Below are 25,540 nucleotides of genomic sequence, written 5' to 3' on the forward strand. Positions count from 1 at the left end.
GCGTGTTGTAGGTTGGTGACGAGCATAATGTTACCCAGTTTTATTTTTATATATATATATATATATATATATATATATATATATATATATATTTTTTTTTTTTTTTTTTTTTCCATCCCCTATTTTTGGGTATCTGGTATAAATCCTCAGAAGCCCAGTCCTTTCATCCCTCCTACCCATTTGTATTTCCTTTTGTACCCAAGGTTGAATCTTGTGTGTGTTTCTTCCCCCCCTCCTAACCTCTCATTTCAGATTAGGCAGTGCGGTTTCACTTATTTCACCAGAGTTGGTGCCAATGCTGCAGCGCCTAAATTGCCTTTCAGTGACCTTGTACCTGTTTTCCTCTTCCATCCTTCTACAAATCTGTTATACTAGACTGGAGAGCTGGTGTCGCTGTCCCAACAGATGCTCATGGACTGCACCTGGGGCTTTGGGAACAATGCCTGTGATGGTGGTGAGGAGTGGCGGGCCTATGAGTGGATCATGAAGCATGGCGGCATTGCAACTGCAGAATCCTATGGCTCCTACATGGGCCAGGTGAGATGAAGGAAGATTGGAAATGGAGGAAAAAGTATTGCTAGATCAATGGGGGCACAGATGGGTCAGGAGAGTGAAGGAACAAGCTTTCAGAGCCATGTGTTACTGTGCATTGGTGTAAGGTGCATCAAAGGCTTGTTGAGAACAGTTATGGCATGATATGCTGGACCAGTGAGGGGAAGCAATGGACCTGCTGGCCCTTTATGTGGTGCAGCTGCTGGAATTGGTGTGGAGTAGCACAAATGGGAGCTTCCTAGAGGTCAGCTGAGGCGGAATGAGGAGGAAGACTGCAGAGGGGTTCTTCTGAACCAATTGAAATGTGTGGTATCAAGAAAAGAGTGGCGATAAAAGACAAATGGAATTTCCTCGATCATATGCTGTAGAGAATTGCATGTGTGAAATGAGGAGGGATGCTCCTTTAGGTGCTGCTCCTTTGGTAAAGCTTGAATAAGGGCTTTTGGACATGTGAAGTTCTTACAGGCTAAATGAAGTTTAAGTGGAAGCTCTAGATGTTGCTCCCATGGATTAGAGATCACATTTGCTTTTCATGCGTAGCGTGGTCTTTGTGGGGCTGGTATTTAAATCTTTCTGTAGAGAGCTTATGCTAGCCTTCTAACAAAAGGTGAATGGGAGACAGAAGAAACTAAAAATGATTTGCTTCCACCCCCCTGCACTATGGCATGCTTCAATGGTGTACTCCCAAACATACCTGTTGCATGTGACTTTGGAAATGCATTGTCTAATTTGTTTAAATGCAAGTAAGCCTTGACCAGAATTGGCTGTGGGATGCCCACAGTTCATAGGATGCTACTGATTACTGTGTGCCAGGAGTGTCTTCACCTGTGGCAGACCTGGAGATGTCACTGTAAGATGGTTGGTGGTGGAAGAGAGGAATATCTAGTGAGGTCACAGAAGTGGACTGGGCCCTGCATCTGTGGTTAAGTGAGGACCTTACACAGAGTGATTGTTCAGTGAAATTCTGCCAAATGGGCAAGCATAAAAAAGCAGCCCGCTTATTAACGAATATAGACTCATGACACCACATCTGTTAGCATTTGTGTTATGGACATTTAAAACTATGCTTCAAGATTCTGCCTTTTAGAGCAGTACGTATATTGGACTGTTCACATGTACGGATTTGGTTTGGTCTTTATGTAGTACTATGCCTCTAGTGCAACAAATGGAACCAGCTCTGACATTAGGAAGCCCTTATGGTGAAACAGGCAGTGGATTAGCTTGGTTTTCAGACTTAGTTATTGTATCTTGCAGTAATTGGGCACATGTGCCAAATTAGAGTTTGGGTCCCAGCAGCATTATTCACAATTTTAACTTGCTCTTTGGGGTGTGGGGTTGTGTGTGTGTTCCCCCCCCCCCCCCCCCCCCTTACCAGTTGGCGTAGGGATAGTATTCTGGTTCAGCTTTGCATCTTTCTGGTGGGCAGCACCTTACTATGCAGGGTTACTACTTTATCTACATATAAACGTTTGCCACCCTTTGGGTTATTTCCAGCATCACAACCATGCAGTAAAAGACCCAAGAGCTAGTTAATTTGAAATGCAGAACCCCGCCCTACAGATGTCTAATAAATGCTTATCAATGAAGGCTGACTTGGTGGTGGTATGTATTGGGAACTGGAGATTTTTTTTGTTGTTGATAAACCTACTTTATTTTTCATTAGAATGGATTCTGTCACTATAACCATTCGGAGATGACTGCCAACATCACTGGCTACATCAATGTTACATCTAGCAACATCACTGCCTTGAAAACTGCCATTTTCAAGAGGGGTCCTGTGGCTGTAAGCATTGATGCTGCTCACAAGTCCTTCTCCTTCTATGCCAATGGGGTGTATTACGAACCTGAGTGTGGTAAGTCAAGGATCTACTGTTAAGTGCAAGATGGTAAATTTGAGCCTCCAAAGTAATATGAAGTAGGTGCTGTTGGTCTGAAGTGTAGTTTCAGTTCCACTTGGTTTCCTTGTTTGTGTCAATACCTCCCTCCGGAGGTGGTCCAACAAAATATTTGTGGGACTAACTTGCAGTCCAAAATTTTGTTCACCCTCCTCTTTCAGGTGTTGTGCGAGGATGTGTAAAGTGGTGTTGAGCATGCCCATACTTTTCTATGTTGGTACCATACAGAGGACTGACCTATAATGAGCATGCATGCTAAATATCTACTAAAGATGGTATGTAAGTAAACTGAGTCACTCATGCAAAATATATTTAAAGGGAGGAAACTGTTAATCCGCTTCAGTTGTATGAATTTATGTTCCTGCAGTTAGATGTCTGAACAATCTCTTTCCACCTGTAGGTAACAAGACTGAGAACCTGGACCATGCGGTACTGGCTGTTGGATATGGTGTACTTGATGGAGATCCTTACTGGCTGGTGAAGAACTCTTGGTCTACCTACTGGGGCAATGATGGATATGTCCTAATGTCCATGAAGGACAACAACTGTGGTGTAGCCACTGATGCCACCTACCCCACTTTTGACTGATTTTAGCCTCCCTAGATGACAGATTAATTACTAGAGTGGAGCCAGGAGCCTCCCACACCTTTCCTAGATTGTAATATTGTAAGGGGATGGTTCCCAAGATGTGAATCCCTTGTTCCACTGAGTATGCGACAACACTTGGTGTTCTGTGGACTAACCAACGTTTGACTTCCTTGAATTTGATCACAAATATCAACTGCACTAAAGGCCTCTTGACTGAGTGTCTAACATTTTTCTGCTTTTACTCCACTTGTGAATTAATAATTGATAATTTATTGTATGTCTCCCTGTTCCAAAGTACATTTTTGACCTTTTAAACTTCTGTTTTTGTGGACCAGCTTCTAAAGAAATTGATTCATTAGAAGTCCTGGGCCACCAAAGGGCAAAGTCCTTCTCCTTGCTGGCATTTTTTTTGCCCCCTATTTTTTACTAGGGGGTGCAAGTTTGATAGCGCTTTGTCTGGAGGGGCATAGTTTTTCTAATTGTGAGGAGTTACACTATGGCATACAGATAATTAATTGTATATTGAGACATTCCTTTTTAGCACGTTAAGCGGTGGATTATGTCTTATATGCACAAATTGGCACAAACTATTTGCTCCTACAATAAAATGGAAATTGAGTAAAATGCTTCTCCTGTTATCTAGAAAGTGCAACCCTCACCGATAGTGAGATTTAGTTAATTGGTCCAATGGCTGTCAGAGGTACAGAAAATACAGTGCTCGGTTACTTCATCTAATCTGCAATTCATCAACCTGGATTGATGATGATCTAGTTAGCCAACCTAGGGGAGGGGCAGTGTGGTGCACAACAGGTCTATCTGATCAAGGATGTGTGTGACATGCAATAAAGCACCCTTTGAGCACGAATGGGTTGGCATATTTATTCATATGCCCCCCCCCCCCCACGACACTAAAATGGTCAGCATTCCTCCCTTCACAGAAGGGCTTTCTGCCTGGTCTACGTGCCATATCTGGAAGTTTATTTTTGATTAGTTGAAATATGCAACTTATTTCTGGATGTTAAAGAGGAATGTGCTGCAGGCACAGCCTGCTCTGCTGCAGTGTTTTGCAACTTAAGGGTGTTTTTATTGGGGGGTGTGTGCCTTTTTTTTTTTTTTTTTTTTAAATACTTGACACTGGTTTTACGAAGCAAATGTTTTTTCTGAGCTCCAAGATTCATTGTGATGTAGGTGAATATTTGAGGGTTCTTAGCCAGAGGCCCTGGCACATTTAGACCAGGTTATTGGGAGGATGAGGTGGGCTAGTGCCTGTGAGCACAGAGGATGATTGAGAACATAAGTGCTTTATTTCAAAGTTTATGAACGGCTTATAGTTCTGCCTTGTTCAGATTTGGTTCCCTCTGAGGCCCCCAAAAGACGATCATGCTGAGTCCTAAACTCTGATCTAGCCAGCCAAAGTGCTCCCCTAATATACATGTGAGGGAGGAACCCTCTTTCTTGGCTGTCAGATGGCAACTTGTTTGACTGTTTGGGCATATCCCTCTTACTGTCCCCCCCCCCCCCCCCCCCCCTCAATAGAGCTGTTTTTTTTTATTTATTTTTTATATATGTCTCCAACTGGCCCTCCCCCCACCCCCCCCCGCACCCCACATCTGTATCTATAATTTAATGCATGCCTCATCCCTACTTGTGGGACAATTGGATGATACTTTGCTGTCATCCTTGCAGTAGAGGGCCAGCCTTTGCATATATCCCTCACAGTAGGCAGACTTTGTACCAGCTTTATCTTGCTGGTGGGCTTTTTGATGCCTGCACTTCAGCATCGAACTAAACAGTACTGCAGTTGGAGGTGGTGAAATGCCCATGAGTCCTGTGGTGAGGCGTTAGAACTGGCCCTTTCTGCAGCGTTATCATTATCATATGCACTACATGTGACCGGGCCTTTAGATTAAATGCTACTAGGGGTCCTCCAGCACTGATTGTGCCACCCACTTCAGTAGCCCTTTTAAACAGTCTTGGGCCAGCCTGTGTGGGCAATTTTAAATTGCTAGGTTGGCCTAGTAAGTTAACCTTCGTGCCAGGCCCCCTTTTTTCCTCTAATACCTATGTCACCCCCCCCCCCCCCCCCCCCAGGTAGTCCCGGGACCCGCCCCAGTGTGTGGGGGGGGGGGGGGGGTGTACAGTGTATTTAAAAAGTTGAACATGTACATGAAGAGTTTTTCAATACCTGACATGTAAAACCTAAACTCATTTTTCGCTACAGCAAGGCCTGTCTCTCCCATAGGTTAACACTAGAATTACTGTATTACATTGTAGCAGTTTAAATTCCAATTGGGAAGCGATGGGACCCCAAGTTTGGTGCCTCTGGAATCACAACTGGGTGAAATCAGATGACCAATTGTAATTCTGGAAATGTAATGCCACTAAAAGATAAGAAAATGGCAGCTTTCTAAATCATCTAGTGCCTTCTTCCTGTCTCTGGATAAACTTCTGGTTGGGTGACCGTTGGGCTCTTGTGCATTCCCACCAGATAGCCATGCGCAAAGGGAGCTTAGGTGTGACTGATAGGCCATCAATGTCCTGATAGGCCATCCTGGCCAGGATGGGAAAGAGGAGCTAACACACAAATAGCCTGTTCCCACACAAAGAAAGGGCTCCACAACCACTGTAGTGATTCTGGAGCCAGGGTGGGGACCCCGTGCACTTCAAAAATCTCTTGTGGTGTGTGTGTTTTTTTTTTTTTTTTTTTGCGGGGGGGGGGGGGGGGGTGGGGGGGTCTGTCTCACCCACTTCAAAGCCACCACTGGGACCCCACCAAGTTGGTACACTTCTGGACCTGAGAACATTCTCCCAGGAAGGACTGCTATGCTGCTGAGGGGACCGTCACTCTGCTACCCACCTTGCCTGGGAGTGAGACTGGGCCTCCATTTGAATATCCCCAGAACCAAAGTGACTCAAGGGCTAGCTGGCTTGCCTCATGTTCTGAAGTCTCTGGGATAAGAAAGACTTAACTTCATCCTGGAACAGCACCTAGACTTTGCTTGCTGCAACGTTTGCCCTTCCAAGTGGTGCCAATCCAGTCCTGGGCTTTTTGAATGTGGTGCAACTGCAAAATCCATGCATCACAGTTGGTGTGCCGGTCAGAACCAACGCATCTCCCCAAAACTTGACTTAATGCTTCTGAGGACAAAGACATTGCATTGCCGGCTGTGCAGCTCAACGAGGAATCACTCACATTGCTAAGAAACCGCTGATGCATTTCAGATTGCGCATCTCTGGACTGATGCATCACCTAGATCTAGCAGGATCAACGGCAACACATCGACTCCTGCTTTATGCATGGAGCCCAATTGACCACACAAGGTGTATATATATATATTTTTTTTTTTTTTTATTTTTTTCAGTGGGGCATGGTTGGTCCCTGTATCAGACTTGCACTCCATCAGTCTGCCTTACTTTTCAGATTTCACCTGGTCTAGTGTAGCCAGATAGCCCCAAGGGGAGCTTTATGATTTTAAGCACTATATTGCGTTTAATTTTTTTTTATAGTTTGAATTCTACTTACTAGATTTGTGTTTTTTTTTTTTTTTTTCAGTAAATTTAATCTTATACAGATGAATTCCAGCCACAGCAATGCCTCTCGTATCCAGCTTTGAACTATATTCAACCCAGAACATTCAAATGCTAACATTCCAATGGAACACTGCCAAGGACCATACAAATGGGAGATGCTTGCTTAAGGAGGAAAAAGTGATATAAAGAACTATGTACCCAAAACAAACCTGTACAATACCACACACCTTCCACCTCCCCAACACGTGTAAATATACAGTGTGAGCAAAAACACAAATATAATTCATTCCACTTTCACCATTCTGCTAAAATTCTAAATGTGACCACAATCTTTTTAGCCACACTATGGAAAACATAGAGCACTGTAGCTCTCATTGAAATGGGAACACTGATTCTTGCCTGGCATCTTGATCTTCACGTTGTCACCAACTTGGGTTTAACACCTTTGCAACCATCATAGTACAATTTTCTTTTGAACTGCACGTTTTTACTGCAATGCCACCCTCCCCTCCTTCACTACCACTGTAACATCTCCACCCAAGGAGAAATCGGGGTGAGGTATCCACAAAAAAAATTGGGTACCCCTGTGGTGTAATTTGGTGTAAACCAGCCCTTTGCTCTTTAACTTCAATGTACCCATTTCTATTTGCAATTTGAATAGTTTCTTTAGGAACCAGATTGAATCTCTGAACCATTCCATTGCTCTCGGGATGATAAGAGGTGTGTGTGTGTGATTTTTTTTTTATTTTTTTTTATTTTATTTTTTTTAAATACCCTTTTCTTTTAGAAAATCCTGTTTCCTTGTGAGTAAATTGCACCCCTTTATTGGTAAGGATGTACTTGGGATTCCCCTTATCTGGCAAACACTTAAAACAAACTTGTCACGGACTTGGTAGCAACCTTGTGCAGCACTCCATTTTCGAGCCATGTGGACATGTCCATTGCCACCAGAGTATACTTTCTAGGCCCCCTAGAATTTATAGGTCCAGCCAAGTCTAAATCCATTTCCTCCCATACATCATTAGTAATATCTCTACGAACCATTGGACAGGACTCCATTTTAAGTCTTATCACTCACATTCGCCATAAACTCATGTGCTCTATCATAATCATTCTTGGCCACAGTACATGCACCGAAGTCTTACCTCTGTTGTTGGTAATAAGCTGGTGTCCCTCATGAGCCAGTTGCTGCTCTACACCCAAAGTTGACACCAACCTAATTCCTTATACTAAAATATTATCACACTGACAACTCGGCCATACATTTGGCATAGCCAGCAAACTTTTTGTTTCTTTAAAAATGCTTATTTGACCTGAAACTGGGAAACCAACTTCAATTCTTCATTTAAATCTTCCCAGACAAAATCTCATGTAACACTTGCACTTCATCCACCATGTTTCCAAACTTTATTCCAAGCAACCAACATCCACTGAATCTCGAAAGACAATCCGCCACATAGTTTGTCACACTTGTACTCTAAGTGACAAGAAATAGAAAATTCTGCAACCCTACCAGCCATTTGCAAATTCTGGAGGATATGTTGTGCAAACCTTTTTTCCTAAAGGACTTCTTAATGCCTCCATAGACAGCTAAAACTTTTTCAATGGTTGCGTACCTTTCTTCTGTACACTTCAGACCTTGAAGCAAACACTACAGTTACCCCTTGGCTCTGAGGAGAACTCACAAACCTTTTCCACTTGCATCCATAGCAATTACACAAGGGTTCATAGTCTTCTCTTACCACCCTTCCTAGCCTTCTCTAGGTCTCAACCCCCCCCCACTCATTTGTCCAAGATCAGTTATTTCAGAGAGACTGAATTGACACTTAGTTTGAGTGTCCTCCTCTTACATTGAAGATTTTTCCAATTTCTCCCCCCCCCCCCCCCCCCCCCCCCCCTGCCCCAATGTGTTCTTTGAGTGTCTCACTCTAAAGCAAGATATCACCCTGGAAGAATTTGCACTGAGACAATCCCTTAAATAGATTAGCCATCTGCCTCTGCAATACTGATGCCACTGAATGTAGACCAAAAGGCATTCTGTTGATCCTATATCCACCAAAAGGTGTGATGAATGTTGTCAAATCTTTAGAGTCGTGCACGAGATGAACCTGATAGACTGAGGTCAAGTCCAATGTTGTGAAAAGGTTGGCCTTACCTATCATTGCCATTATCCCTGGATGTTAGGTTGATGCAGAAATGTACATTTGAGTGGTTTTTTTTTTGTTGTTTTTTTTTTTCACTACCACTAGTGGAGTACTAGTGGAGTGACCCACTAAGCCACTTCTAGTAGTTCATTTATCCTCTCCTGGATCTTCAATCTTTCAAGTTCTGCTCCAACAAGCGGGTGGATATTTGTTGGAATACCTATTACTTTACAAGCAATCAAAGGCGTTGTGTACCCAAAAAAAAAAAAAGAGGTGATTGTACCTTGTCACTCTTAAATTCCAGCATGAACTGATCTCACATTCTGTCACCAAAGTTGCACAGTCCGGCCAGCTTCTGCATTGTGGTAGCAAAATCAACCAATTTACTCTCCTCCTGTTTCCTTTCCCAATGTAATATTGCTGCAATTGTATATACATTTTGGGAAGAATATGCATGTCAACTTTTTATTTTTGCAAAGTCAATCATTTTAACCTATGCAAATTTCTTCTGTTGCAATTACATCTGATAAATCCTCACAAACCTCTTGCCACCTCTGTCCCCAAGCAATGGAACAAGCATGAATACTTTTGTTTTTTTATTTGGGGGCGGGGAGGGGGGTTTGAGGGGAGTGAATAAACTTGGTCCACACACCTTAACAGTATTTACAAATACTTTCTTCCATCTTGACCATAGAAGAGGCAGGTCACCTGGGGTTTGGGGGGGGGGGGGGGGGAAGAGTTGTGTTGCATACTGACCAAGTATATCCCCTTCGCTGCCATCGCTTCACATAAGCTACCCATGCCAATTTTTTTTTTCTTTCCAACATCCTAGGGATTCTAGAGGTACCCAGACATTGTGGGTTCCCCTGAAGGAGACCAAGAAATTAGCCAAAATACAGTGAATTTTCTTTTTTTTTTAAATGTGAAAAAGGGCTGCAGAAGGCAGCTCGTGGTTTTTCCCTGAAAATGGCATCAATAAAGTGTTTGCGGTGTCAGGATCACCATCTTCCCAGCTTTCAGGAACAGGCAGACTTGAATTGGAAAACCCAATTTTGACATTTTACTGGGACATACCCCATTTTTACTATTCTTTGTGCTTTCAGCCTCCTTCCAGTTAGTGACCAAAATGAGTGAGAAAGAAACCAATGCTGGATCCCAGAAAGCTAAACATGTAAAAGTAGACAAAATTCTGAATTCGGCAAGGGGTCATTTGTGTACGTCCTACAAGTGTTTCCTACAGAAAATAACAGCTGAAATAAAGTATTGAAATTGAGGTGGAAAAAACAGCCATTTTTCTCCACGTTTTACCCTAACTTTTTCCTGCGATTTGTGAAGCAATATACCGTTACGTCAGCTAGACTTTTCTGGTTGCAGGGATATATAAGGCTTGTAGGTTCATCAAGAACTCTAGGTACCCAGAGCCAATAAATGAGCTGCACCTTGCAATGGTTTTTATTCTATACTGGGTATACACCAGTTCATTTGCTGAAATATAAAAAGTGAAAAATAGGTGTCAAGAAAACCTTTTATCTCCAAAATGGCCACAAGATAAGGTGTTGAGAAGCAGTGGTTATTTGCACATCTCTGAATTCTGGGGTGCCCATACTAGCATGTGAATTACAGCGCATTTCTCAAATAGACGTCTTTATATATATATATATATATATATATATTTCTTTTACACTGCCTTACATTTGGAAGGAAAAAATGTAGAGAATGACCAGGGTGAATAACACTTGTTTTGCTATTATGTGTTCCCCCAAGTCTCCCGATAAAAATGGTACCTCACTTGTGTGGTAGGCCTAGAGCCCACGAAAGGAAATGGCTCAAAACACAACGTGGACACATCAACTTTTTTCACAGAAAACAGGTGTTTTTTGCAGAGTGCCTACCTGTGGATTTTGGGCTCTAGCTCAGTCGGCACCTGGGGAAACCTAGCAAACCAGTGCATTTCTGAAAACTAGAGACCTAGGGGAATCCAAGATGGGGTGACTTGTGGGGCTCTGACCAGGTTCTGTTACCCAGAGTCCTTTGCAAACCTCAAAATTTGACCAAAAAACACTTTTTCCTCATTCGGTGATAGAAAGTTCTGGAATCTGAGAGGAGCCACAAATTTCCTTCCACCCAGTGTTCCCCCAAGTCTCCCGATAAAAATGGTACCTCACTTGTGTGGGTAGGCCTAGGGCCCACGAAAGGAAATGCCCCAAAATACACTCTGGACACATCAAAATTATCAATACAAAACTACCTGTTTTTGCAGGGGGGCACCTGTGTTTTTGGTCCTGGGCTCAGCAGCCTTCTAGGGAAACCTACCCAACCCAGACATTTCTGAACACTAGACACTCTGAGTCCAGTGAGATGTCACTTGTGTGGATCCCCCAATGTTTTCTTACCCCAGAATCCTCAGCAAACCCCAAATTTAGCTAAAAAATCAATTTTTTCCCACATTTCTGTGTGGGATCACCACACTGGGACACACTTCATACCACCCAATGTTCCCCTCAGTCTCCCAGTAAAAATGATACCTCATCTGTGTAGGTGGGCCAAGTGCTTGTGAAAGGGAAGAGCCCAAAAACATGTTGCTATTGAGGGGGCACAAAGGGGGTCCAAAAGGGCAGTTTGCAAAAAAAATTTATAGGCTGACAAGTGCAGCAGAATTTTTATCGGTCTAGATGAGACAATGCTGGGTGGTGGGAATTTTATGGATTCCTGCAGATTCCGGAAGGTTCCATCACAAAAATGTGAGAAAAATGTGTGATTTCGCGCAAAGTTGGAGGTTTGCAGGGGATTGTGGGTACAAGAATGGTGTGGGGTGCATGTGAAACACACCACCCTGGAATCACCCAGATGTTTAGTTTTCAGATGTGTCTAGGTCTTGTGGATTTTTCTACAGGGCAGCGTCCTAAAGTCCAGCCCTCACCATTCCAAGTGGGACGATTTTCAGAGTTAGCCAAGTTCTCATGGCCCAAATGTAAAACTAAAAATCAAATTATATATAACTTTTAATTCCCTGGCATCTAGTAAACTTTCTGGTGTGGATCAGGGGTAATTGCCACATCTGCCCACTGGTGGGCAGAACAACTTTGGCCCCACCCTCTTATTTTTGAAAAAAAAACTTCCCTGGCCTTTGGTGGGCTTTCTGCCTCCCCACCCCCTCCAAAGGGGGCAGAAATGGCATAAATACAATATGTCCCTCCAGGGGAGCCACCGTTGCCTAAGGGTTCACACACCATCTGTAAAACAACAAAAAATATAAATCCCCTTGGTGGTTTCTGATCAGCCTAATTAAAATAGGCTGATCTGCCCCCCAGGGGGGCAGAAATGGCCTAAAATAAATTTGCCCCCCAGGGGAACGACCCTTGCCTAAGGGGTCGCTCCCCTTGCGTGAAATTCACGAAAAAAACAAAAACTCCCTGGTGTCTAGTGGTTTCTGCCCCCCTTGGGGGCAGATCGGCCTCATAAAAATAGGCTGAGCTTCCAGCGCGATGGGAGGAGGCCTCTGTGATTGTCAGTGTGCGATCGCACGCTGATGTCATGGAGTGGTGGAAGGGGAAGGGGAAGGGCTTCCCCCCCTTCCATCCCTGCCTTGGGGGGGGGGGGGGGGAGGAGGAGGAACCCCACAGAGAGCGCTAGCGCTCCCTCTGGGCTCTGTGCCCAGGACGTAATGGTTACGTCCTGGGCACAGGAGCACTGTGCCTCAGGACGGAACCATTACGTCCTCGGCACAGAAGGGGATATATGCGCTGCCAACATTTCATCCGAAGTCCTCATTTACAAACTAAAAAATGTTGTAAATTCAATGCAAGTATTATGCATTTGTTTTTATTTAGCTAATCCGTAATTTACTTGTTGTGCCTAACCATTTTAAAGTCTCTCTTACTTTAATTTCCACCAAACCTTTTAAAATAATAAACTGTTTTTATTTTTTTATTTTTTTTATTAAATAAATGGCTATTAGCTACCATTCTGGAAGCTTTTAATATATTGTATGTGTATATATATATATATATATATATATACACACACACATATTGTGGCTTTTGCTTTAGATGCTTTCTTAAAATAAAATAATATATTTAAAATGTGTGTTACATATAAATGTACTGCTGGGTTCTGGCATATTATATCCAAATTCAGCTGTGTGCTGCGTTTTCAATTGCTTCATTAAACTATACATTTTTTTTTAAAATTTACATTTCACTTCCAAGGTACAGCAAATACTATCACAATAGTGTCCACCGTTCTCCATGCTCTAGCAGCAGGGCTCCAAACCAGCAGGACTGGAAAGTCTCAGCCAATTAACAGCATCACCCCCACTTCACTCCCCATCCCATATCTATTCCATTTATAAAGTTCTTCAATTAACACGCAAACTATACATTCTATATTTTCTTAAAGTACATTTAAAAAGCATAGTTTTTTTCCATAATTATTGTATCTGTCTCTGTGTTACGCTTGCTCTATCTCGTTGTGTCCATCTGTCTTTACTTGCCAAGCTCTCTTTGCCTCTGTTTCTGTCCATTTGTCTATCAGTAGTACGCCACCTCTTTCTAGCTTTCTGTGTGTCAGTGCCAAACTACATGTTTGGCTTTCTTTGTGTACATCAGTCATCAAGTGCCACACTCCCTGTGTGTCTTTCTTTTTGTGCATCTATCATTTATTACACACTCCCTGTCTCTTTCTTATTGTGCAACTGCCCTTTATTGCAAGTTCCAAGCCTCTTTCTGTGCATCTGTTTCTCGTGTCACTCTTCCTGTGTGTCTATTTGTGTGCATCTATCTCTCTGTAGTAAGCGCTGTGTATCTCTTTGTGCATCGGTCGCTCAGTGCCACACTCTCTGCTTTTCTTTCTGTCCGTTTCTTTCAGTAGCACTCTCGCTAGGTCTTTCTGTGAGTCTGCCTCTCTTTGCATGCATCAGTGATCGAGTGCCATACTACCTGTGTCTTTTTTTTGTGTGCATCTAGCGTTTATTACACGCTCTCTTTCTTTATGTGCAAGTTCCAAGCCTCTTTCTGTGCATCTGTTTCCATTGTCACTCTTCCCGTGCATCAGTCTTAGTACCACACACTCTGCTTTTCTATCTGTCCAATTCTTTTAGTAGCACTCTCCTCCATGTTTCTTTCTGTGTGTCTGCCATCTCTGCCTCTCTTTGCGTGCATCAGTCGAGTGCCACACTCCCTGTCTTTCTTTTTGTGCATCTACCGTTTATTACATGCTCTGTCTTTCTTTCTATGAAACTGCCCTCTATTGCAAGTTCCGAGCCGCTTTCTGTGCATCTGTTTCCTGTGTCACTCTTCCTGTGTCTCTATTTCTGTGCATCTGTCTCTCTGCAGTCAGCACAGTGTATCTCTTTTGTGCATCTGTCTCTTACTGTCACACTCTCTGTTTTTCTTTCTGTCTGTTTCTCTTTCAGTGGCACTCTCCCTATAGCTCTTTCTTTGCGTCTGGCTCTGTGTGTTAGTCATCAAGTGCTACACTTCCTGGGTCTTTCTTTTTGTGCATCTATCGTTTATTACACGCTCATTGTCTTTCTTTATGTGCAACTGCCATTCATTGCAAGTTCCAAGCCTCTTTCTGTGCATCAGTTTGTCATGTCACTCTTCCTGTGTGCATCTGTCTCTGTAGTAAGCGCCGTGTATCTCTTTGTGCACCTGTCTCACAGTGCCACACTCTCTGCTTTTCTTTTTGTCCATTTGTATTTCAGTGGCACTCTCCCTGTTTATCTCTTTCTGTGCGTCTGCCATGTCTTGCTCTCTTTGCATGTATTAGTCTCGGAGTACCACACTCCTTGTGTGTTTACTTTCTGTGCATCTGTCTCTTATTACATGCTCCCTGTTTTGTTCTTTGTGTGTATCTGTCTCTTATTACAAGCTCCTTCTATTTCCCTCTGTGTCTCTCCTAGTGCCACACTCTCACTCTCTATTTATTTCACTATTCCTATCTCCCACATAACTATTAGACTTTGTCATGTTTACATTAATTCTCTCTATATAACATTCCCTAATTCTTTTTTAAAACCTACCCTCTTTCACTTCCTATCTCTCTTCCATCAATCTTTCTCTCCACAATCTAGAACTATCTATAATATAACTTTCTCTCCTATTCAATACTCTTTCCCTCTTCCTCCTCTTCCTCTATTTTTACAATCCTTTCCTATATATTACTCTTTCTCTCTATTTCACTTTTTACTGTCACTATCTTTTCTTTATCTCTTCCATTCCATTTTTATCTATTCCTCCCACTTTATCGTACAGTGTCTAGTCTTCCTCAATCTCTACATTTATATATCTAGCTTATTCTTCATGCTCTATTACTGTTCTTTCGCTTTTACTTTACTAGTTCTTTCACTTTCTTCCTACCCTCTTTATATTTCTTTCTATTACTTTGTTTTCTACTACTTTTATTCTTTCATTCTATTCCCTTAACCAAATATCTCACTCTTTCAATATATTTCCTCTCCATTACTCTCTACCTTTCTCTCTCTCTCTATCCTTTCAAGTTTATTTCTTTCTCTTCTTTTTTTTTTTTTTCAAACTCCTCAGTACACAATCTCTAATTTCTGTCTGTTCTATTTCACTTTCTTTCTCTCTTCTTCCTCTATTTGTCTACTCAACATGTATTACCATACTAAAAGTTAGCATTATACAGTCGTAATACTTACTAATTTAGTATTGATAAAATGTAAAAAAAAAATTGTATTTGTTTTCAGGTATTACCATTTACAAAACACAAAGTGCCAACAAAACCTATTAATCTTTGATCATCAAAAGTAAGTACCTTTTTAGTTGTTTAGCAAAATTGTTTTTCCCATAACATCTATATTTAAAAAAATATATAATTCCATAAATATTAAACTTACTAACATTTTTCCACTAAAAGTGCATTTTACTTGTTCCTTTTGAATTCTCATCAATAACTAAATCAATTTTATCTACTGTATATAAATCAAGCTTTGTAATGCTGGCTAGGCTGTATCGCCATGTTTCTTCCTTTCCTTCATTAAAAAATGTCATAGCTCAATTCATATCATAATTTAGCATCACAAAATTACTTTAATTATCAAAAAAAGCTATTATCCACTTTATTATAAATACTTTTAATAATACATCTAATTTTTAATTCATTTCCAAACAGGTGGTACTTTAAACAAAATTTGCAAAGGTAAGCAACTATTCGAATACAAATAAAATACACAATGAGCATATTTACTAATACATTCACTTTTAAAATCCAATACATTTTTAAAAATAAAAATACAATAAATCCTATATAATAAAACCCATCACAAACAAAAATATACAATCATAAACACCTAGTAGCTACTATCAAAACTCTCTCTCTCTATATATATATATATATATATATATATATATATATATATATATATATATATATATATATAAAATGAATAAGATAGTACAAGCAAATTATCATCCAGGGCATAACAAATTTATTAGTAATTCTAGAGACAAACAATGCCTACCAAATAGTACTTTTGCAATTATACATAACTACTATAAACCAGCTAATACATGGAATTCAAATGATTTACATTATATTATGGATCTAGGAGAAACTTTATATGCAGAATAAAGTCCAATAAAAAAAAAAAACACTTATGCATCCAGATAACCTACCTAATTATATAGAACACGAACATATATTCAATTCAACTAGGTAAACCTTATTATGGTAATGTATTGATCCTTTATATCCAGAATTTAAAACCGCATTAAATTCATCCCTACGTTTACATTCAGGCATATTACTTTGCATGAATGTATATTATTTCAATTATCAAAAATATGAATACATACTTTGTATTTGATTCCCATAGCCGAGATAACAAAGGAATGCCTCATCCTAATGGCACATGTATAACAATTCAAATAACTATTGATGCACTAATAAAATATATTTTGGAACTTGCAAACAGTATAAAAGTACCAAATGAAAATTGTTGCTTTTGAATTAACACCTATAAATATAAACACAATACAAAAAATGTCCCTGCAAAAATCATTACAAAAAAACTGGAAAGGCAGAATTCGAAACAATAAAAAAAAATGTACATAAAACTAACACATGTACTAATATAGTGAGCAATACAGTAATCCCTACTACACAAAAAGTCAATAAAAATATTAACAAACATTTTACAGAAAAATCGGGCAACCATCAACACCACTATCTAAATCACAAACAAAACGAGATACGAACCAATTTACTAAAAAATACACATGACCAAATACTCAAAGATGCAAAATATCATTATCAGGACAGCTAGGTGGCAACAAATGACAATGTGTACAACAAAACATTCACAATACAGTTAATAGTGATTTAAATATACGAACAACCAATGCTATAATTAGCAAATTTCATAAGGAAATATTATATGGTCCAGAGTACATTTGTACTATTTGCAATCAATTATGTCTTAAACATTCATTAAGAAATACCGACAATATTAGTGGACATCCAAGATTTATACAATGTAACATAAGCCAAAAAACAACAAACTATATATGCAATACTTGCCATACACACAAATAATGATAAAATACCACCATGTTCTTTCATTAATGGAATTAAGTTTATAAATATCCCAACACAATTACATTCACATAACTTAGAAGAAAGATTAGTTTTACCCAGAATTCCCTTCCTGCAACTTAAAACACTGCCACAAGGCTCACAAAAATCATTATCAGGGGCTGCTGTTAATGTACCAGCAGATGTAATGACAACAATTACAATATTACCAAGGCAAATTAATGATGACATGACAATTCCTATTCAATGAAAAAGAAATTTAGCTTATAAATCGTACACATTTTGCAAATGTTAGACCAAATAAAGTAAAAGCAGCTGCCATACAGTTAGTAATTAATAGTAACATGTACAAGGAATATGGAATTACTGTACTTCCTCCTTGGAAGTATATACCACAACAAATAAATTCTTGCAATGAGAATTCAGAAACACACAATTAGTCTGATGCTTCAGACAACCTAGCAGCAGGAAATCTAGATATCATGTTAACAAATGAAACGATTACCACTGACGGTGTTAATCTTAAGTTTAGCACCTGCTGAACATAACACACCAAGAGGATTATATGAAGACAAAGACCCAGAATTTTTAGCTTTTCTAACAGTATTTGGAGGAGAAAGAAGGCCTGATAATAAAGATAGACTCACACCTGTACATTACAATATGTAAATGTGAATTATGAAGCTGGGACAGGAGAGTTGCAAAATCTATTACCAATGTTTTCTTTAAGTTAAAGAAATTACACAAAATAAATACAAGGTAAAAATAAACAGATCATGTAGGAAACATTTTAACAGTGGGACATGTATTCCTGATAGACATATAATTTAGAAAACATTTTTCCATACAACGAAGGGTATAAAATACTAAACTATTTGCAGTTCCCCACCATATTGGGAACAGTGCAGAAAATCGTTTTGCTATGAGACAGCTTGGAATACCAAAAATGTTCCTAACTTTAGCTGCAGCTGAAACAAAATGGCATCATTTAATTAATATACTTCTAGGAATACAAAAATCAAATTAATACTCAAAATAAAAGTTTGAGAATATGCCCTGGGAAAGTAAGTGTAAATTAATGCAACAACATCCAATTACATGTGCAAGACATTTTGACTTTCAGGTTTGAAAACTTTTCAATACCATTTTAATGCATACATTTAACCCTATAGGCAAAATAATTGACTACTTTTATAGAGTAGAATTTCAGCAAAGAGGGTCCCCACATATATAGATGCTTTGTGGATAGAAACTGCACCCCAATATAAAGAAAGTAACATAGAAGAACTAATTGAATTCATAAATATATCACCTGTGCAAAATCAGAGGACCCACAGATACAAACTTTAATACCACTACAAAAACATGCGCACACCAAAAATTGCATGTAAATATCAATATCCTAAATATCCAATGCCACAAACTATAATCCTAGAACCTTTAGTGCTACACACAAGACAAACTTTTACAACAACAAATTCAAAACATTCATGAAACTATGAATACACCATATTTTCAACAATTTAAGTTTTGAAAGCTTTTTACAAATTATACATTTGAATACACAGGAATATATGTGTATAAGATCACTCTTAGACAAAAAAAAAAAATCATTTTTTTAAGGAGAACTCCAGCAGAATGTTTTATTAATAACTATAATTCAATCCTTTTACAATCTTGGAAAGCAAACCTAGATTTACAGTTTATATTAGATGCTTGTGCAGTTTACATAATTTTATATACTAGTAAATCAGAGGCATGAGTAAAATTATTGCACAGGCAGCAAATTAAGTCTACTAAAATAGTAATATAAAGGAACAACTTAAGCACATAAGCAACACATTCCTAAACAGTACAGAAGTGTTCAAGAAACTGCTTACCTTATTCTTCAAATACCGTTACGCAAAAGTTCACGTTCATTTATATTTATTAATACAAACCCTCCAGAAAAAAGAACCTATTTAATGAAAGACCAAGAAACTATACATTCATTACCGGAGTCATCAACTAATATGCATTTGGATAATATCATATTAAAATATAGCAAATAGACAAAAGCATTAGAACAATGTACTTTTGCAGATTATGCTTCTATGTTTAATCAGAAAAGCACAAGTAAACTAACTTTAAAAATGACAATTTACTCACAAACACAGTTCAGATGAGGAGGAAATTGAAATCAGATGCAAACCATGATAAAGAAAATATAGACATAGAAACAAATGGTAGCTTAAATATAGGCACCAAAAAAGCAGATTTAATAAAAACAATGACTCCGAAAATTATTATGGAGAATTATTACTGCTATACTATCCATGGAGAGAGGAAAAAATCATTTCAAATAGCAAAACATACTTAAAAAGATATCTTGAAATAAAACACATAGTTGATGAACATCATAATAAAAACAATGAAATTATTTCAAATTCAAAAATTAACATCAACAATGAAACACCATTAGCACATCTGCTTTCACCACTAACACATACCATATAATCCATCATCAAGTGATCAAGAAAAGACTGAAACACACTGTTTATCTGACCTGTCATTAGATTTAGGTATCAGAGGCAATAATGATGATGAAACTCTAATTTGTTATTACCAAGTAACGATTATTATAACGTTATGCATAATTTAACTGAAGAACAGTTAAAAATGTGTTTACCATCATTTACAATGGGTCAAAACAAAAGAAACACCATGCTATACATTCTATACTGGTGGAGCAGGAGTTGGAAAAAGCTTTCTTATTACAGCACTTTATCAAACTTTTTTTATATTACTATAATACTAAAGCAGGGGAAAATCCAGATAACATTTAGATATTGCTTACAGCACCAACCGGTAAAGCAGCACATAATATTAATGGAAAACCACTACGTAGTACATTCAAAATACCAGTATCACAAACCTTAATTTATAAACCACTAACTCATGAATACAGAACAATTCTTCAAAATCAGCTAATGCATCTTAAAGTACTAATAATTGATTACATTTCTGTGGTTGGTACAAATATGTTCAATTTTATACATAACAGATTACAAGAAATAAAAGAATCCAATCGACCATTTGGAGGCATATCCATTGTAGCAATAGGAGACTTTTTTTTTTTTAATCAATTAATACCAGTTTTTGACAGATACATACTTGAAAATTCTAAACATTCATATGGACCAATAAGCAATAACTTATGGGAAACACATTTTAGAATATATGAACTCTCAAAAATGAGACAATCAAATGACTTACCATTTGCAGAGTTGCTTAACAGACTAAGGAAAAAATACAAAAACAGATATTTTACTAATTAAACGAAAAATAACACCAGATGAAACTATTATCAAAAATATAACATATATCATATCAACAAAGAAGTAAATGACATTAATAAAGTTTTGCAACAACACGTACAATATCCAGCTTGCACAACAATAGCAAATGATAGTTCTGATCTTACAGAAAAAGTAAAGCAAACCAAATTAAAACAATTACCCACAGATCCTACAAAAACTATGGGACTTGCACACACCTTACATACGCTTTAAAACTACGCTATATTACATGTAATATTGCTGTTAATGATGGATTAGCAAATCGCACTTCTGGTGTTGTAGAATTAATAGAAGCTATGAACAATATACCCTTTATAGTTTGGATAAACTTTGATAATAAAAAGATTGGCAAAATAACACGAAGAGATAACAAACACTTATATCACACAGCTATTTCAACTAATTGGACACCCCTACATCCCCTTATTAGGCAATTTCAATACACAAAAAAATGCATTACTTTTATACGTAAACAATTTCCATTATGCCAAGCATCAGCAAGAACAATACATAGAACCCAAGGTGAAACTATGGAACTACTTTAAGAATAGAAAAATACATCACTTGCATTATGTAGATACAAGCAGAGCAAAATCAATAAAAAAGATTGACATTAATTTTGATGAAACTAAAATAATTGTACATCAAAAAGTGAATGATGAAACGATTATGAAAAAACATGCCATTGCACACATTACTTCCATAAATAGCTACATACAGCAACAAATTAAATTATTGTGCAAAATATACAATCACTTCAAATGCATTTCAAATCACTAACATCTGATCAAAACATCATGAGTGCAGCATTATTTGCCCTACAGAAATAAACACTAGTAGAAAAGCTAATTATGATACTTTTTCAATACAACTATCTCATCATGTATTATTTGTTCAACAATGAACAAACAAATCATGGCCTAGCAATATTCTACAAAAATTGTTTTCATACTGCCTATTTACGAAACACAACAAAATATTGATATCTTACATTTCACACTAGATATTAATAAACTAATTTATCATTTTACACAAACCAGCACATACACAAATTGAAACATTATAATTGTTATTGAGTCTAATAATTCATTTCTACCCCAATTATACATATATCATTATGGGGGATTTTAATGTAGATTTCAATAATAAATGCAAACAAAGTTCCTTACTAAAAGATTTTATGTACACGCACTTTCAATGTAAACAAATAATCAATACCTACAACCACAAATTACGAAACAATATTAGGCCACATATACACTAATGACAACATAGAACATTATGGAACTTTAGAATCGTATTACAGTGACCACAGAGCTTTATGGGTTGCAATTTAAAAAAGATTTATTTATTTTTATAACGTTTCTCTTTCTGATTTCAGATGCTGTCAATCCAAGAAATTAATGAGAACAGAGGACAACAAAATATATAAAAAAACAATAAAAGCAAACATCATCACTTGTTCAAACAAAACAGCAAAACAAAGTTCTTTAGCATTGGCAGATACAACAGGAAGTATCAAAGCAACTTGCTATATTGAAGACTATTAGAGTTTAACTAAAGAAAAACATGGAATACTAATTCGGAACTACCTTGTAAAAAGAAAAACACTATTATTAACAAAACAAACAAAAATAACAAGGGTACCACAATTAACAATTTCCGAAACAATTCGACAAGAAGCAAAAATTGTATTCGAACCACCAGCTCCACCAACATCACCAATTAAGGTCATCAAAGGAGCTCAAATGAAAACACTAATGACAGTTTGTGATACTGTCACAAAGGTAACATATTAAAATGTAACATTCTACTCGCTTCACTAAACCTTTCATCTACACTTGCTTTATCTATTTTCTTTTTTAAAAGTACATCCCTTCCAACTCACTTTCTATTCTACCTCCCTCCCCTTCACACACTTCCATTCACTTACTTTATTTCACTATTTTTCTCACACTTCATTACTTTAAATCATTCATTGTCTATCTACAGCTTTGCAACTCCCTCATTCAATCTTTGTGCTTACACTCACTCTCCATTCTTTATCATTAACTTTCACTAGCCTCTATTCCTCCTCTATCTTTCATATTCTCTTCCGTTCACTGTCACTTTCACAAACATTTTTATTCCACCAAATTCACTCTTATGTAAAAAAAAAAAAAAAAAAATCAGATTATTTCTAACTCTATACTTCCTTTTTCTATTTATATCTCAAACTCATCTACATCTGTTACCATTTCCTTCTATTTCTATTACTCACATTCTTTCTTTTTCTCCCAATCTTTAACTATTATTGTATATATCTCTCACAATATAATTATTTCACTCTCTATCTGCCTTATTTTTAATATCTATTTCTCATTCTTTATCTCTTTCTATACTTCTATTTTAAAAATAAACATTACCATCCAAATTTTAACAGGAGGAGAATATCAAAAAAGTATTTATTGGAGGACAAGAAACAGAAATTAAAACACTAACAATAAAGGACACCACTGACAATGTAAAGATCACTGTATGGAGAGAAGCTACACAATTTCAATTCAAAATCGGAGATTATATTAAAAATAACCCATGTAGCTATACATCAGTTCAATGAAGAAAGTTTTAAACACAGCATACTGCAGGTAAAACAATTAAAAAAAATCTATTAAATAACTATTTCACATTACAATTACCTTTTTTTTTTTACATTCCAGTTCAACATCCAACTATTACACATATAACTATTCAACACCATTTTGATAACAAATTATGGCGTACAAATTTAAAAACAAACTACTACCTAACTATTTCATACCTTCAACAGGGTCATTACAACATTGCTACTACAGCACCTGGTACAAGCACAGTTAGTATTATAATATTTAAATATCAGTTAATTATTAAAAACATACCACTAACATAATTATTAACCATCTAAAAACCATCAATATATCTATTAATCCAAAATAATATTTAAAAATCAATTAACATAACAGATCTATTACCTTATATCTATTACAATCTACAAAATAATTCTCTATTACACAAATTGTATCTATCCAAACATTTTCTATATAACACTTATATCATCCATCAGTCTCAACAAAAAGGTTTCACATAATTAAAATATACACTCATAATATTAACCTACTACTAACATTACAAAAGCTGCAAATTTACAATAGAAAATATACTACAACCTAACACTAAAATATGTTCTTCTATTTCATTCACAGCAACCACAAGAAGAAACTTTATCAATCCACATATATGGAATTGAAAAATCTATAGAAGAAATAACCACATTAACTACGCAAATACAAAATGATGAAACCTTCCAATCTATGGACATTAAAAATGAACTATTAAAAGATTGGTTCTTTATCAATCCACAATTAAAATTCTTTGAATAGAACAGCTATTAACAACACTAGGTTATTTTCTGCAATAGATGTATTAAACACATTATAAAAGAAATTGGTACAATTCTAACATTTGCATAAATGTTTAATATATCTATCATGTGAAGTTTATTAAACAAAATGTAAAAACATTGATATACTGTAAAATAAAAAGAGAAAACTATTTGCAACATTGTCCTAAAAAACTGCATACACATCATTATACTATTAATTTTCACAATACCGGTTGAAATTAAAAAAAAAAAATCATAATTAAACCACCGCCATTCACTCACTTGTCTTTGACACATGCCTCCTCTGTTTAACACTGGACACAACATAAGTGCAGCTCATATATACAATTGTGTCAGAATTATTATGAACTTTAGAGGATCAGCTTGATTTATTTAAGATGACTATGGTATCTTTTACCATGATACATGGTCGTGGTTAGTATTAATGTGCAACCAGTATTCATGGATTCTGTGCTTTATTCCTGTCTCTTTGTCTAGTATGACACTCTTGGTTTTGTGGCTTGCGTATTCCTAGGAAGCCCGTACTCTGATAGGATGGTAACTGTTTTTATCTACCACACTTGGGACTGGTTATGAACCATTTAGTCACTGTTTTTAATTTCACTGTGCACTATAACTTCTATGCAAATGAACGTTTGTTTTTCACAGGGCGACTTGCTGACCAAACTGACTGACGTACAGTCTTCACAAGTAAGTGGCCTACCGGCACTTAACATTTTGGATCAGTATGGGAGAGGTAGTAGTAGCGGTCCTGAAGAAGCGTCACTGGATCATTAGTGACCACTTAGTCTCGAAACACGTTGACCTAGTATCACGGGATCTGGGGCACTACCTAGTTTCCTCCATTGGAGTGCAGCTGATCATTCTCTCCATTAGCACTCCCCAATTTTCTTTTAATCTTGGCCTTAACCTAATTATGAATTTTTAAATATGATGGCTATGAGCCAATTTTAACTTTCACTTCTTCCTCTCTTACATACACCGATAGCAAGTATTCACCATAGGTCTGACCAAATTTGGTAGAGGATCTCTGGTTAAGTACCATTACCTGTATAAGGTGTGGGCCGTCAGACATTGTAGCGCTGGTCTGACGAGGAGGTTGCCCAATGATGAAGCTTGACATCCTGTTGGGTGTGTGAGGGCTCTCCTAATCTTCTATCATTAGCCCTGTGTATACCTTTCATTCTTCCTCTTTTATGGAACAGTGTACTTCATAAAGTTTCATTAGAGGAAAAGTAGGACAGGAAAATGAAAAAAAAAAACTACAAACACAGCCCACCACACCCAAACTACCACTACCCACCACAGACTCCCAACACAACAAAGACAAATGTTGACAACATGGCTGACCCCTAAAACACTGACCGGATACCACAGACAGTTATTATACACAAAAAGACAATTTAAAGACCACACTGGAGACAAAATCACAAAATTCACAAAGAGACCAGTCTATACACAGCCAGGAAATATCACATACTGCAAAGTGAAAGTACACCCACTGTACCAATTCTT

General features: G+C 37.5%; 1 protein-coding gene and 1 long non-coding RNA gene across 2 annotated transcripts in view; both read left to right on the top strand.

Moving 5' to 3' along the window:
* LOC138285215 (digestive cysteine proteinase 1-like) overlaps positions 1 to 3,659 on the top strand; it is a 32,257-nt gene extending 28,598 nt beyond the window's left edge. The window contains exons 9-11 of the mRNA XM_069224881.1: positions 376 to 537; positions 2,216 to 2,405; positions 2,848 to 3,659. Coding sequence (XP_069080982.1) covers positions 376 to 537; positions 2,216 to 2,405; positions 2,848 to 3,035 — 540 coding nt within the window. The 3' untranslated portion in view covers positions 3,036 to 3,659. The remainder of the gene's footprint in view (positions 1 to 375; positions 538 to 2,215; positions 2,406 to 2,847) is intronic.
* Positions 3,660 to 15,347: 11,688 nt separating this feature from the next.
* On the top strand, positions 15,348 to 24,231 carry LOC138283357 (uncharacterized). The gene is made up of 4 exons (XR_011201214.1): positions 15,348 to 15,479; positions 15,845 to 15,871; positions 21,986 to 23,231; positions 23,826 to 24,231. It is a non-coding gene; the product is annotated as an uncharacterized lncRNA (long non-coding RNA).
* Positions 24,232 to 25,540: the final 1,309 nt, after the last annotated feature.

Source organism: Pleurodeles waltl, chromosome 3_1 (genome assembly GCF_031143425.1).
Source record: "Pleurodeles waltl isolate 20211129_DDA chromosome 3_1, aPleWal1.hap1.20221129, whole genome shotgun sequence".
Classification (NCBI taxonomy): Eukaryota; Metazoa; Chordata; class Amphibia; order Caudata; family Salamandridae; genus Pleurodeles; species Pleurodeles waltl.